The 13,004-nt window shown below is 34.0% G+C and overlaps 1 protein-coding gene across 1 annotated transcript in view; it reads right to left on the bottom strand.

The window, feature by feature from the left end:
• LOC145667934 (corticotropin-releasing factor receptor 1-like) overlaps positions 1-13,004 on the bottom strand; it is a 618,250-nt gene that overhangs the window by 13,064 nt on the left and 592,182 nt on the right. Inside the window, exon 6 of the mRNA XM_081735358.1 lies at positions 79-235. Within this exon, the coding sequence (XP_081591484.1) occupies positions 79-235 (157 nt within the window). The remainder of the gene's footprint in view (positions 1-78; positions 236-13,004) is intronic.

The following is a 13,004-nucleotide window of genomic DNA, read 5'->3' as shown; positions in this document are numbered from 1 at the left end:
ATGTGATATTTTCTTCTGAATCTATTAGCTACAAAAGGAAAGATACACAAATTCAACTTGTAGCTCTGGAATACGCACCCCATCCGACAGTGTGGAAGAGCTTGAAGGGCGCCTGGGAGCTGAAGACGGAGACTGTTATACGAGAGTGAAGGAAGAACCCTTCGTTGAACATCCAACTAACGCTGCTCATCCGAGCATACATCTCCAGCGACAGCATCAGACGACACAACCACTCCTGTACAGACAAAATGTATAACATACTGCATAAACTGTTCATCTCATATTATTAATATAAACTGTTTATTACCACATTATTATTGAATGATCTGAAGAAAATCCTAAGTTAACTTCTTGTTTTGACTTAAATTTTCTTTAATTCATCGATTACCGCCTCCAGGATCAAAAAGTTGTAAAGAAATCTTGACCATGGAGAGAGAGAAAGAATGTGAATATCTAAGAATAAGATAGTAATAATAATAAACACAGGTAAATTTGCTACCGTTTGCGTGATATAATGCAGTATATTTTTCCTTGCCGTATGCACCTGTTTCATTATTTCCGAAATAATTCTTTTTTCGGACGAAATTTTGACAAAAGAATCAGCTATGTTCAACCAATTTCTACGAGTATCCAAATCCATGCTTAAACATGTATGTGTAGTTTTTACTTTTTTCATTATTTTTATGGATTTCATGTAATGTTTATTCTTCTAAATCCTTAAGTTGGTGTGAATATGGGAGATAGCATTTCCCTCGTGCTGTTCTTTAATCCTAATGTGCATGTTTGTTTTCTTGTTATGCTAATATAGGTTTACAGACAAGTACAAGAAGATTTTGGTAGTCTCCAGCAATGCCCAATGGATCGGAGGGAAAGAGAAAGATTTTCTCAATGATCCTTGTAATAGTTAAGGCTGCATCCAGTGCTAAGAATTAACCCTTTAAAGTTTATTAATTACAATGGAGCAGATCATCGCATAACATTTTTTTTTTACGCTTAATTGCAAACGTTAATAAGTGTTTCTTTGTCTAGTGGCAGCGAAGATAATAAGTAATTACCTCATTACGAATGAATAATTACGATCTTACACTGTAGGGGAAATTTTTCCACACTTTTGGTGTTCTACTACCTTGAAACTTGGCATCTCTGGACTCCTGTTCCCATGAACATTTGTATTTTCTTTCTCTCTCTCTCTCTCTCTCTCTCTCTCTCTCTCTCTCTCTATATATATATATATATATATATATATATATATATATATATATATATATATATAGTGAATCACAAAATAGTGAAAATATTATATTATTACACTATATAGTATTATTACCAAAGGATTCTATAAGCACTTTCGCTAAATACTTCACCAAATACGGAACAAACTAGAAAGAAATCAAAGATACTCTGAAGAACAGAGATTGAGCTCTGAAGTATGTATGTAGCTATCAGTTTCGAATATAAAAGTAAGTTACGAATACATATATATATTTATGTATGTATGTATGTATACTTCAAGAAATATAAATTTTCCATATCAAAATACGTTTGGCAACATTGCACACGCTCAAGTGTAAAAGCTTCAGAAGATACTGCAAGATAGGTGAAGTATTGGTTGTGGCTTTACATATTTGCCTTCCAGCGAGGCTATATACAATGAACTGTGTGTGACTTTTATATCCTTTCCTCTCTGCCCTTGGCTGTGTTTGCGAAAATATTGTTTTTTCTTCATGTCTTACATTGGATTTGTTATAATGTGTAAAGTTCGTTAACACGAGAAAATATATTTAGTTAACGAGTCATTGGAAGTAATAAACGTACTTTCATACTTTATACTTTCGATTTTCGTATTTTGGTACTTCTGAATGCAATTCCTGTTCAAAACTTTGATTTGCATTTCTCTAAATTTTCTGTCTTTCTTATTCACATAAGGCTAATAATAATATTAACCGAAGTTAGATTATTGACCATTAGTTAATCAATTGGGATGTTGTTGTTTACTTTTCACTATATCCAGGAAAAAAAAAACGTACATATAGAGAGAAAATCGATCATTAGCAGCTTCATATGCATTTGCCAGGGAGTTGATATTCCTTGGTCGTAAATAAATAACTACAATTCTAGCTTTGGAAGTGGAAGACTCAACTTGGACTGAAGACGACTGGCCATTCTCGGGTCTCACTGTAAACTGTAGGTCTATGTCTCATATAGCCATTAAAATGTGTGGACTAAATGAATAAATGCTATTCATCGAAATACGGTGTTGATAACAGTAGATTTACTATTCTCAGCAAGTATGGTTAAGCCAAAGGGAAAATATCTATTTTTTCGAGTGTACAAAATATACAAAAGTACAAGGCATATGCTTGATTAGTCACAAACTAAAGGCACCAGATAGTGGCACTGAGCTTTCAAGCCACAGAGGGTTTCTCGACGAAATATGCACAGGAAAAACAGTACAAGAGAGGTTGAATGACTTCGTCGCGTGTAGCTGTTACTCATATTGGATATGATGAATGAAGAAGGTGCAAGTGAGGCAGTGTCGAAATAAATTTTTAAGAGACAGAGCACTAGAAGGGGGAACACAGTCTATAAAAAGAAAGAAAAGTTACTGTAACTAAATATGTAGAAGTGGCAAAAGAAGAAATGATGTAAACAGTTACAAAGAATAATGATATAAAAACAAGAATTACTCATTTTTCGTTAAACATCAAGATGCTGTAATAGACAATGTCAATATTTAAATTTACATGAATTTCATTGATGACTCTGATTATAATTAATCTTATCTGTACAAGGTATTTGGGAACAACACCAAAAGATTTCGGAATATGACTTCTGACACCGAAAGAAAGCAAAATATAGACAAATGTGGTATAGATCTGCTTCTTTTCGGTGCTATGATCAGCCGAAAGTTTGTCGGAAAAGTGCGAAAGCTACTTTAATTAGAGAACAAAATGTCTGACGAAAATTGGATGAAAAAGAAAATGAATTATTTTTAGTCGTAGACTCAATTAATGCAAAATTGGAAGTGATGTATGGGTGGCGCAAGGGTAACCTCTATTAGGACATTTATATTTAGCTCAAATGCATTCTATAATTCCTAAACAATTAGTAACAGATAATGGTAATTTCTTCCGTATATTTAGGCAAGGTAGTATAAAATTAAAATACATTTATAGTGAATTTGTTGGAGGAAATATAGCATTTAAAAAATTTAGAGAGATATGTTCAAGTTATTGGAATGATGATTATAGATTTATAGCTATTGTTGCTACATCTAATCCAGCATTGTTGCTAAAAGCAGGGATAAAAGTGAGGGGGAACACGGGGGGACATCGTCTCCCCACTTCCAAAAAATATCTATGGCGTCCCCTCCAACTCCTAAAAAAGTTAGAATGGGCAAAGATTGCACGGGGGACGGTGTGACGTCATGCGTCCCCCTACTTTTTCAGATCCACTTTTACTCTTGTCTAAAAGCATAACAATGTTAAACGTGATGTAATGGTAAAACATAACGTAATGTAAAACGTCACCTAACCTTTTTGTTTCATATAAATGGAAAGGAGAAAAACTACCAATTTTTTTTAAAAAAATAGAGAGAAATATGAAGTTAAAGAAGATCTGTTAGAAGGTTTTAAAATTGGAGAAAAGAAAGAATAGATAAATATGATAAAGAGAAGAACAGCAAGTATGGATTTATTGAAAGATATATCAAAAATAACAGAAGAAAATAAAATTTTAATAAGAAAATTAGTTTCAGTTGTTCATAAATCTTCTTTAAAACATAACTCTATTAGACGCAGAATCAACTCCAAAATATAGAATGCAGGAATGTTATATATATGATGATGATGATGCACCAATGATAAAAGAAATAAAACTAATGAGAACTAGACTAACTAACTCTATGGCCTATGGAACCCGGAGGTTCAATGCCGCGTTCACAAAAGTTCTCCATTGACTTCTATCCTTAGCCAACTGGATACAGTTTCTACTTTGTATTCCTATTTCTGCGAGATCCATCTTAATATTGTCCTCCCATTTGCGCCTAGGTCTTCCTAATGAACGTTTTCCGATTGGACTTCCAGTTAAAGCTTTGAAAGCGTTCCTACTTTCTTCTATTCTGGCTACATGACCTACCTACCTGAGCCTCCTAGATTTGATGACCCTAACAATAGACGGTATAAATAGTAATAGTAAACGGTATAAATTATGCAATTCCTCGTTATGAAGTTTCCAGCATTCTCCATTTCCCTTCCTCTTGGGTTCGAATATTCGTCTGAGGATTCTGTTCTGAGTCTGCGTTCTTCCCTCAGAGTAAGCAGTCATGTTTCGCAACCATACAGAACAACAGGCATGATTATCGTTTTATATATTTTAAGCTTCAAACTCCTCGATATAATACGGACGACAAAAGATTTTGAACTGAATAATAACACGAATTCTCTGCTTTCAATCAACATTTAATTTCTTCGTGGACATGGTTTTGGTAAAACTAATGAGAAAGCACGTTAAAAGTTCAGTTGGAGGTATAGAACTAATAACTAGAGAAACAAGTTTTATAAGAGATATGGCTTAGATTTAACCTGAAGAAATTAAAAGTTGTATTGGTAATTTACAAATTAAATTTTCAAATAATGATTTAATAGTTGAAAAAAAAATATGAAGGAACAAAAGGTTTATAGAAATTTCTAACATAAAAAGATCCGATAGGCTGGACAGAAAATGAATTAGATAATTAAAAAATATATTTTGAAACGAAACAATGCAATACTTCAACATAATAATCCAGTTACCAGAAAATTAAAATCTAGTAGAGGTTCTAAATGTAATGAACTTAAAAAAAAATCTTCGTGGAAAGATATGAGACCAAAGTTTCCTGAATTTGGAGAAAGAACCTGAAGTTCCATTAAAAAAAGTATACAAACGCCCCAAAAGTATTTTTATAGATGGATGATGTAAGAAAATTAATTGGTCGTTTATTTGTATTAGCTGGAGAAGAATTAGCCGGTAATTATATTACTTTTAATGAAAAATTTAGTATTTTGAACGTGATTAGTTTGAAGATAAACTATTTTTTCCTAATTATTCTAAAGGTCGTTTATTTAATTAAAATTATTAATATATTATCTCCAAGATTTTGGAATAATCAAAATATGGTATTGAAATGAAATCTTTCAGCTTAACGTCCCACGTTATTTACTTTATTATAAGGAAGACGGACGATTAAAGCAAGTGAATGATAAAAGCATTGGTGGAATGAAAATGTGGGAAGAAAGGGAGATCCCCAGAAAACCCACGGACAGGGATTGAATCAGGAACCCCACGCACCAGAGGTAAGCGACTACTGAGCCACCATATCCCCTTAATCAAAGTATCGAAAAACAATAGTAAAGAATATTACTGATAACTTACCATTTGTTGGCGTGGGAGGCCCGGGTTCGATTCCCGGCGGGAGCTCATGTGGTTCGGATTCCACGTTAATCAGTAGGTCCACGTCTCATATAGCCTCGCTGCTGAACGGGACGTTAACCTCAAACTCAACTCAACTTACCATTTGAGCTACATATTCCTAGATACAATCACTATGGTCCAGGTGCTAAGTTAAAGAAAAGACTAGAAAGAGGAAATTAAGGAATCAATCCATTACATGAATCTTGTAAGGAATCTTTATTTATTATAAAAATAATGATTTAGAATCAAGACATAAGGTTGATGAAGATTTAAAATATAAAGCATTGGGAAGCATATTTGCATCAGAAAACACAATAAAGAAATGGAAAATATTAGTGCTGGTTCAGACATAACAAAAGAGTCAAAAAATTAAAAATGGGGGCTGGCCATAGTAACTTTATTTACTTATGTTGTGAGTCCAGGTAAATGGCATTTCCATGTAACTTTGGACGCATAAAGAGTATACAGCCCAAACGGCTCGTCCGATTTAAAAATTTCCTTCACTTTAGATTCAAAACATAATATTTGGAGACAGTTTCTCTTCTTACATTATGTGGTAACTCCAGTAATAACAGTTATCCTATGTCAGGGGGCTTTTGAGACACCCTGTATATAGATAGATAGATACGTTTTTTAGTCGTGAAGAGCTTATTAAATATAGACTAATGTATGCCATTAATTGTACTACAAGAAAACAAAATACTGTTAATGCTAGAACTAGTATGAAAGCTGTTTTTAATTTTAGAAGTGGTATAAGATAAAACTATTTGTTATGTCATTAATTGAAGAGAAAAATTACGTATTTGATGCCAAAAATATGAGAATTACTGAAAGGTTCTAAGATTTTACCATTTTAGCCTTGAAATAAATGATAATACTTGATAATATTCAAAGAGAAAGATCGGATTTGCGTGACAGTATTTGAGATCTAACAACTAAAGATCTATATGTCTGTTTTAATATTATATGTTTCATGGAATAAAAACTATACATCGATAAAGTGATTCTAAGAGCGCAATGACTATTTATCAACATTTAAAGATATGCAAGTCATTACACAATGTATTCCAATAATAAATAAGGTTTAAATGTCGTTAGATTACACTCTTCGTGGATCTCTTGTGATGCGGAAGAATCCTGATAGCTTGTGGATGAAATTAACAAAGCAATCAGGGCCATAAGTTTTGTACATACATTTATGAAACAAGACAAGACGAGAATTGTACAAAAATTTACGAGACAAGCTCCTGGGCAACACGAGTCACAAGAAATAACAGTAGTGGTGATGGTAATAATGCAAATTCAATATCTTTGAAGATAATGAAAGCAACAGAAAATATTATGCTCCTCTACAAAAAAAATAATAAAATTTATAAAATACACACACACACATCACAAAATAAGTGTTCTGAAAGTGTATGCTATAAGGTAAAAACTAGGTATCTGATAATAACAAATTAAGAGTAGAAGACAATTGAAGAATTGAAGAGAGTACTGAGATTTTTTAAAACAAAAAACAAGAATACCATTTCAGACGAAAGAGGTAAAGCGAAATTAACTACTGATCTCATACTAGATGGCGCTGCTCTACTTCTTAAATAATGGAATTTGAATAAGTGCAATTACGGGATCAGAGAGTAGAAACAAGACACTGTAGGTGAATTTTAATGGACTAACCTCGTGACCTACTCTGCTGAATTTAACATTCTGGTCATTTAACGGTGGGAACGACGATAGTTTTCTACGAGAATAAGATACTGTTTCCTTACATGAGTGTAATTACATCCTGACTGTTCCTTGTAACGTGTGATTTTGAGGAAATTTAATATCACTTTCTCTACTGGTCGGGAATACAAAGTATTCCCCACTTTAAGGGGCGAAATACTCTTGAGTTTTACAATTTAAACTTAGTGTATGACTTAAATAGATAAATTTAAAAGTATAAATCCTTTAGCGTAAATCTATTCTTTGAAGAACTACACTAATATCCATATTTAATAAAATAGCTTTTTAAGGTTAAACGAAATATTTGGTTCAGAGGGGAGCAACTTTATATACGAGGGATATCAGAAAGTTAGTGCAATCATCTACAAGAAATCCACTCTGGAGAACTCTGACACCATGGTGCTATCACTCCTTCTCTACGTAGTCACCGTACTTAGCGACACATTTTAGCCAGAGATTCTTCACTTTCCTTAAGCCTGTTCTGTACAAATCTACTGCCTGGCTCTGAAACCACAGTTCAACCTCAGAAATGACGTCATTCCTACTGTCAAAATGATGTCCTCTGAGTGGACGCTTCATGGAGGTACGGGGCAATATTCCATATCCTAATTCCAGTGCCTCTCCTTCTTCAGTTCCTCTCGTGACTTAGTCAGGAGATCAAATAATAATAGGTATAAAATGGAAAGCATCACTCTGTACTCGTTCCTTTTTAGGGGTGGGGGACGAGGGGTGTTTCCATTGTTTGCCCATTTCCTTTGTTTCTTGGTCATAAAGATAAGCCCAACTTTCATTCATTGTCTGCCGAAAAAAGTTCTTTTCATTCACTCATACCGATACATTTCTCTTGCAGCGTCCCCGTGATTTCTCTTCTGGAAACGTGTGAACGGTCGTTTGATCCATCGTGCTGACACCTTCTGAAGATACAGCTGGTTCTGAATGATATTGCAGGCATACCCATAACTCATACTTATTGCTCACCTAACACTTTCAATTCTCATGTCCTCCTGTCTTCTCAACTTTCTCCGTCACGGCAGCATCATCAGTGAAAGATGGTCTTTCAGATTTAGATGTGTCCGCGGTGGTCATGTGTTCAGTTTGCAATTGCCGTTTCCACTTGGATACTATCTCAAAGGGTGGGCATTAATCGCCATAAACTTCTTTCATCTGTTTGTCGATCTGCTTTGCTAATATCCCCCTTCAGATGGAGGAACTTAATGACACTCCGTACCTCAAGCGTGTCAATCATCGCACTGTCAGTGATTTACTTGCAAAAGAAAAAAAGGAAAGAGTTGTTCAAAAGAGTCCAGAATATGCATGATTAACATAGAAGAACCTATCTATAAAATGCATGTTCGAGGGGGTTCGTAGTTCATCACCTCTGCACGAACTTTTTGATATCTCCTCGTAAATATGTATAGAAGTGCAAACAATATTTATAATATATAATTATATAACAACAGTAAATAGGACCTTTAAACAACTCAACAGGATTAAAACAGTATGATTTGAAATTTCTTAGTCATAATCCATTAATGAACTTAGATGAATTAACCGATATCTAACCATATTATGGAATATTTAAACATTACGCTCACCAATTTACTTAATCAAGTAAACAACATTAAGCAGCTTTTTAATTTTCCACCACTTTTCCGCGTAATTTTACGAAGATTTAATTTTGACTGTTACATGATGTTAACATTCGACTAGTTTCGTTTTGACCAGTTCAATTTTTGGCCAAAGTACAACTGGCTTAATCGTCAAGGAGGTTTCCTAATGAATAGACCACTTGCAAAATCGAACGTTAGGAGAGCTACTAGAGCGTTGTTCATAAACATAATAAACAAACTGAACCGAACTTTAAAAAACGAAACAAAAAACTCGTAACATCCTTGAACACAATAGTTATTCATGAAATAAAGTTTTATAGTGTTTATCTAACTTTTACTCAAAAACCAAGTATCCAATAAGAAATGCAGCACACAAGTCAAACTGTGTAAGATGAATGCAATTAGCATTATCAACGTAATATACTCGAAAGCGTGAAGCATCCTATACAAGTGATCCCTTTAATTTTAATGTAGTAAATTCAGTTAAATTGGTTTCACATTTTTCCTTGCTCTATGAATTGAAATACAAGATAAATGTTACAGACCACTGTACTAACATTTCCTTTTCTCCTGCCATTTCTTCAAATCGACTAATGTTGTAACTATTACGGAAACATTTATTTACGTATCATTAATAAAATTATAATAGCGTTTTTGGAAAACTTTCGGAGGCGTAGAAGAAATCTTACTCCTAAAACTAAACTACCTTTTTTGTTGACTTTTCGACGAGATATAATTTACGCCGTCTTGTGTGCTGTATGCCGTAGTGGCTCAATGCTATAACACTCATTTTCGGCGTATGGGATCTCTGATTCCATTCATATTACTGCACTATATAATGAAACCTAGTGATAATCGTATATGCAAACGCAACATAGGGTGAGTTTAACTCTTTATTCTTGATGGATTAGTGTGGAACAGACAGAGACACGTTAATGGCGCGTTCAGTGCACAAGGAAACCAAGTTTACTTTTGGTCATTTTGCACATACTTTATATTTAATCTATCTATTTGAAGCTCCTTTCACAGCTTAAAAGATTCATGTCCTGAATGTAAATAACTCGTATTTAAGAGTGAAATTCAAATTTTATGCCTCTTTTTCAGAGACGAGCCCTTCGTCATCAATAGATGAGTTGATATCAAAGCAAGATAATGAAATTATTGTATTTCAGACATTTTTAGAGGAAAATTAAAAATAAAACACAATCCAAACATATTTATGGGAAATTAATGAACGGACAGAAAGAAGCATCTCTAGAAGTACGAAGGAACTCGCTAAAATAGAGCGTCCATTGGAATCCTTTCTTTCAACCTTGCTCTCTCATATACGAAGTACTATATAGGAATCCTGTTTAAATGCATGCTGATAAGGTCTCAAACATCCTATAATTTTAGCGAATCTACGTTTCCTCGACTTTGTTGGGTAACGTTAATCATCCCAACCAAAAATACACCTCATAATGTGCTCCTGAGCTTTGATGTATGACTCTGAACGTTGTTTATCAATGAATCGTTTTTTTAAAATTTGTTTATGAGTGTTGACTGTTGGCGATTTAGTTATTTGTGTGACAGTGAATATTGAATTAATGCCATTAGTTATAAGATATTATTACTATAGAGAAACAAGATATCATGATCCAGTTAAAAGAAAAACCTTTAGATTCAGTTCCAATTTAACCCTTTAGCGCGCAGCGTTGCAAATATGCAAAGTTTACTTTGAAATTGTATTGCACCATGTGGTTTCTAGTTCGGACATAGAAAAGCAGCTTTGCGTAATGCCCTTTCACTAATGAAGTTCTGAATTTCCCGCTAGATGTCATAGTAAGCCAGCGTTGGACTCTTTGTCTAACTTGTTACGCCATATTGTCATTTTTGAGCTTTCTTTGCTTGTTTAGGTGGACAGCTTTGAACTGTTGACTTTCTCTGTGCTAGATAGAAGTGTAATGAGTGTATAAGTACGCTGACATTCGTCACGTTTTATTGGTTGTATCTGGTTTTAGTGGACTTTGCTGATGTCAACACGCAACTTTGCATAGACCCTATATGCAAACACCATAAAACATCCCATAGACCCCATATTATTTGCATTACTGTTTTTTTTTTAAATTATCGTGTTTCCTACACCGAAACCACTCCAAAGTTAAAAAAAATCAGTCGGATCGAAAAAATGGTGCATTAAAGGGTTAAATCAATTATGTTTTCGTTAAGTTTCTATGATTTAACTATTCTTAATATTTATACTTATATCTATTATCACTTATTTTGATAGAATATATTCCGCGTTGATATTCGAAAATGTTCTTTACCACATCATAACCTTGGATTCCTAATGTATGTTATTTCTATTAATGAATCCAACTTCACAAGGCAATTGAAAAACTTTTGGTATATTGTCTTGAATTATTTCACCGTATCGATTCGGGGCGTGTGCAAGCAGCGGTTAAAATATCAAAGACGTGCGCAGACGTGGATGCGGTCCCTATTTTTGAGTTTTATTGTCTTATTTGATATTTACAAAACAAAGACAAGAAAATATGTTCTTCTCTATATTGATATTTATTGATTTAACTCACTATTATTAATTTAATAATTATTATAATCAGTTACCATTCATTTTCAAACATAATGAACAATTACTTCCCAATATAAGTTATTATATTTACATACAAAGCTGCTACGTCCATCTTATTAAACAGGGGTTTAATTATATATATACTATATACAGTAATCCATGAAATATCCTAACCTTAATAGTTTCATTTGTACAATTCATTTCATTAACAAAATTTGACACAAAACACAATCATATTCTCTAGGCACACTTTTAATAAAATAACACAACAATGGATAGTATTTTACTCTATAGAAGGATAGAAAATAGATTCAGAACATCGTAAACAATACTTCCCCTGTTCTAGTGAAAATAACACAAGTTCAATTGCACGCATCACCACCATTCTTTAATTTGTTTGTGTGTACGCATCTTTTGGCGTGGGAGGTACGGGTTTGGTTCCCGATTGGAGCTCATGTGTCTCGGATCCTGTGTTAAGCTGTAGGTCCATGTCTCATATAGCCTCACTGCTGAACAAAACTCTAAACGTCCAACTTGATCAAAATATATTAAATTTGTTTGTTTTTTGCAAAGGCATCTTTCTTCCTACTCATACGTCACTTGCTCCCGAGGGATAAAATAAAGTCAAACGCTGCTAAATGGAGAAATTCGTGACTGCTATTGAAGTAGCGTAGTGCTGTTTGCTAACGTTGCTGCAGCTGCTCGGTGACGATATCAGGCGATTAGGAACAATAATGATAGAAATTAACTTTTCCATGTTAAGGTTAGTTTAAAGGGACAAGCTTTGCTGATAGATGTCACTAGAGTCTTCGTATCTCTCTCATGTATTTTTTTTACCTTTCACGAAAATTCACGATTTCTCTTATAAATTTCAACCTAGAGATTTCAAATTTTTCGAGAAGAAACTTTATAACCCATCGAAGACAACAATCCGTGCCAATTTTTCATTTAGAATTTTCTTCATTGTTGAAATGGCTTGTTTGTTGAAAGGGATATCCAAATCTTTAACAATATAACTCTTTCAACAATGAAGAAAATTCTAAATAAGAAATCGGCACGGATTGTTGCCTTCGATATATTATGAAGTTCCTTCTCCAAAAATTTGAAGTCTCTAGGTTGAAATTTGTAAGAGAAATTGTAAATTTTCGTGAAAGGTAAAAACTACATGAGAGAGATACGAAGACTGTAGTGACGTCTATTGGCAAAACTTGTCCCTTTACACCAACCTTAAATAAAAGGAGCTCCCTGCCATATGCTTAATGCTACTGAATGTAGTTGCAGCCAGCGCTCTTGCAACTACAAACATAAATTGTTCTCTTTCATTTTTTTAAAAATGGAATTTCGAGAAATGCATCAATATTGTCTTGCTCTCAATAGCAGGCCCGTATCCACGAGGGGCTAGGGGAGCCGCCTACCACCCTTAATTTTTACCGCCTCCTTAAAATGTTCACGGTAGGCTTGCAAATGAACTATAATATAATTGGATCGGGCCTCCCTAACTTCTATCGCCCCCCTCCACTCCTTGGGCTGGCTACGAGCCTGCTCAATATCACATTTTAACTCAAGTACGACTAATACTGCAAAATCATTTTCTGAGGATAATAAATAGGCGGCTACACAACCATGCACTTTTATCTGAAGCCTCA

This window comes from Thermobia domestica, chromosome 13 (genome assembly GCF_964235325.1).
Source record: "Thermobia domestica chromosome 13, izTheDome1.hap1.1, whole genome shotgun sequence".
Classification (NCBI taxonomy): domain Eukaryota; kingdom Metazoa; phylum Arthropoda; class Insecta; order Zygentoma; family Lepismatidae; genus Thermobia; species Thermobia domestica.
The sequence above is the reverse complement of the archived record's forward strand: the minus strand, read 5'-3'. Positions and strand labels throughout refer to the sequence as shown.